At 42.7% G+C, this 2942-nt stretch overlaps 1 protein-coding gene across 1 annotated transcript; it reads left to right on the plus strand.

Moving 5' to 3' along the window:
• Positions 1 to 357: 357 nt before the first annotated feature.
• LOC104269176 (tetraspanin-3-like) lies at positions 358 to 2055 on the plus strand (the record flags this gene model as incomplete). Its single annotated transcript, XM_009877909.1, is given in 4 exon segments — positions 358 to 432; positions 780 to 875; positions 1096 to 1274; positions 1869 to 2055. Coding segments are annotated over 4 exon segments (537 nt in total), but the record flags the coding sequence as incomplete, so codon positions are not given.
• Positions 2056 to 2942: the final 887 nt, after the last annotated feature.

Below are 2942 nucleotides of genomic sequence, written 5' to 3' on the forward strand. Positions count from 1 at the left end.
ACCCCCAACATTCTGTGATTCTGTGAAATACGGTCCTGAAATGCTGCCTCTTTGTGGGAGTTACGTCCTGCTGCAAGGCACTGATTGATGGTGCCGCGCGGGATAATTTATTAGTTGCACCGCCTTGTAAAAATACTCACGGCCATTGGGTATTTGGCTCTGCCTCTGCTTGCTTGCTGGAGAGAAGCCAGTTTTGAGAAGCAACTTGATGGTGATGGAACAGGGAGATGTTGGTTGGAGAGGCAACAACAGGTGGCATTTACTTAATAATATAAATTAATGTGATGGGTCACGTGCAATTGAATTCAGATGCTGTGGAATTTTTTCTTACGGTCTCTCTCCCTCTCTTCATTTCAGTTCTTGGCCATTATCCTGATTATCTTTATTGCAGAAGTAGCCGCTTTTGTCCTGGGATTCGTTTACAGGGAAAAGGTAAGCAAAGAATTAGCATCTCTGGACTAACAGAAAGGTAAAAAATAGATGTATTGTGTTGTTAGAGCATTCCAATATGTCCAGTTTTCTTGCACTTCCTCCCTTAACCTGCAATCTGCAGAGCAAGTGGGGGTGGGAATGTTGCCTGATTTTCATTTAAGTGTGACCTGCATTTTATATAAGATTGTTTGATTTTTTTAGTGATTTGGTTTTTTGTCCTGTGTTGGTTTTCATTTTTCCTCACTTTGAGATACAGATTTTTTTTTTTTGCGCTAGATAAAATTCTGAGCTCTTGTGTTAAAAAAAAAAAAACATTTGTGCTTTCTTTTTCCTCCCCCTCTAAATAGGTAAAAACTGATGTTCAAGGCACAATGCACTCAGTCTTTGAGAGGTATGATGGGAAAAATCCAGAGTCTACTGTTGTGGATTACTTGCAAGAGCAGGTAAGAAAACATTTAAATTGCCTTGAGAATTATTTAGACAAGAACAATCGGGTCTTGAACAAGGAATTTGGGACTGGAAGGTCAGAATCAGATGGTTGGTTCCTGGAATTTGGTTCGGCAGTGGTGTTTAGCATCTGATTCTCCAAGGCGATTGAGGGATGTTTAACTCAACAGGTTCATATCTACTCATACATCCCCGTAACTATCCTGTGTTTGGCAGCTTCATTGTTGCGGGGTCAAGAACTACAGCGACTGGACAAGCACGCCGTGGTTTAATTCCACCGGCAACAACAGCGTCCCTCTGAGCTGCTGCAGGCAGGACACGAAGAACTGCACGGGGCGTCTGGATCAGCCGCAAGAACTCAACACGCAGGTGAAGACGAAGGGCGCAGTTGCACAGCTGGGCCACGATCAGTCTCTGAACCAAGCAGAACCAGTGAGGAAACCACTTCAGGCAGGGTTTAGGGATAAATTCAATCAAATTTTTGCAGCAGTTTGTCCACCAAGCCTTTTTCTTGCCACTCTTTTCCTCTAGTTAACTTCCTTCTCATGTCATTCTATAAAAGCTTGAGAGAGAGAAGGAGGGGCACCAGTCTGGATCTTTGTCTGTCTTCTGGTAATAACTCCATTTCATGTTGTTGCAGAAGACACACGACCAGGCCAGAGCACTAGCTGTGGGCATGTAGATTTTTTTCATACATACCTGGGGTAGAAGAGACTCTTCCAGGATTGACCATGCTGAATCTGGAGAACTGCATACCTGGTTCTTCAGTCAGGGGGACAAATCGGTAAGAAAACTTTTCTAGATACCATTGATGGCCTTCTGGGTCTGAGTTTTGGGCACTTTAAGTGACCTGAGCTAGAGGAGATCGAGAAGCAGCAAATGTCGAAGAATTGCAGTTTGTTCCGTGCCTCTCTTCAAGTAGAATGACAACCCATCAGGTGTGGAAGATAAGAAAGGAAGCCCTCCGGTCCATAGTGCTTGATTAGGTCTTATAAAATCCTGCTTTCTTTGAAGGCTTGGAGAGGAGGAAAAAAAAAATAATCTGAATTAATGTCTTTTTAAACTTGTTTTCACCTCTCTCTTTCACGGCAGGGCTGTGCAGAGGAGCTGGAGTTGGGGGTTCAGAGCGTTTTCAGCTATGCCATGCTTGTCATTCTGGGGTTTGCCATTGTTAAGGTAAATGTTTCTAGCTCTTCCCTCGCGGAAAATAATGCTGTTTGCCCATTGATTTGGAGGCTTTTTCTTCTACTGTGTCCTGTTAGCCTACATGCTTTTTCTGGCTCTGAAGTAGACCCAGTCCTCTGTTCCTCATTTATTTTCTCCCAACTGTATTCATTTAATCTGCCTGAGAGTAAAAGGAGGGTTCAGAAAAATTAGCAGGGCATTTGGGATGGCAAATCAGTGCGGAATCCATCGTGATCATTTGGTAGGAGGAACAAAATCTAGGTGTGCCGAGAGGCTTAGATACAGAAATGTTTATTAAAACAACCAGCTTTTTATCTTTAGCTGGGATTTCAAAAACTGGCTCATTAAAGTTTGTTTTTTAGATATAACCCAATGCGTCCTGTGCTTGGAGAACTGGAATCAAAACAGACTAGATATACGACTAGGAATGAGTACGACTGAATTAAATGAAATGGGGTGAAAACGTGGGGGTGAAAACTAGATTTGAAAAGCCCTGATGGAAAACCCCTCGCAAAGAAATGCCTACACAGCTTTGTAAAGATTTGACCCATAAATTATAGTTTCTCATTGTTCCTGTTCTCCAAGATCAATAACCTGTTCTTTGTCGAGAGAGGTTTGAACCATTTAATAACAGCAAAGTGGTTTTTCTTTGACTCTCTGCTCTCTGTAAAAGAACGGTTGAGCCAGACACCTCACTCTTCAACTCAACGCAGAAGCCAGAGCCTGTCCAGATGTCATCTCAGGACTGGGCTTGACTTAGTTAAACTTTCCTTTTCTTAATTTTGGCCCTAGCAGAGAGGTGATTGTTTGACCTCATGGGCTTAAATTGCTCAGTGACATCACATCCATCATTTCACTTCGCCCTGTAAAAGTGATGA

This window comes from Apaloderma vittatum, unplaced genomic scaffold, assembly GCF_000703405.1.
Source record: "Apaloderma vittatum isolate BGI_N311 unplaced genomic scaffold, ASM70340v1 scaffold45011, whole genome shotgun sequence".
NCBI lineage: Eukaryota > Metazoa > Chordata > Aves > Trogoniformes > Trogonidae > Apaloderma > Apaloderma vittatum.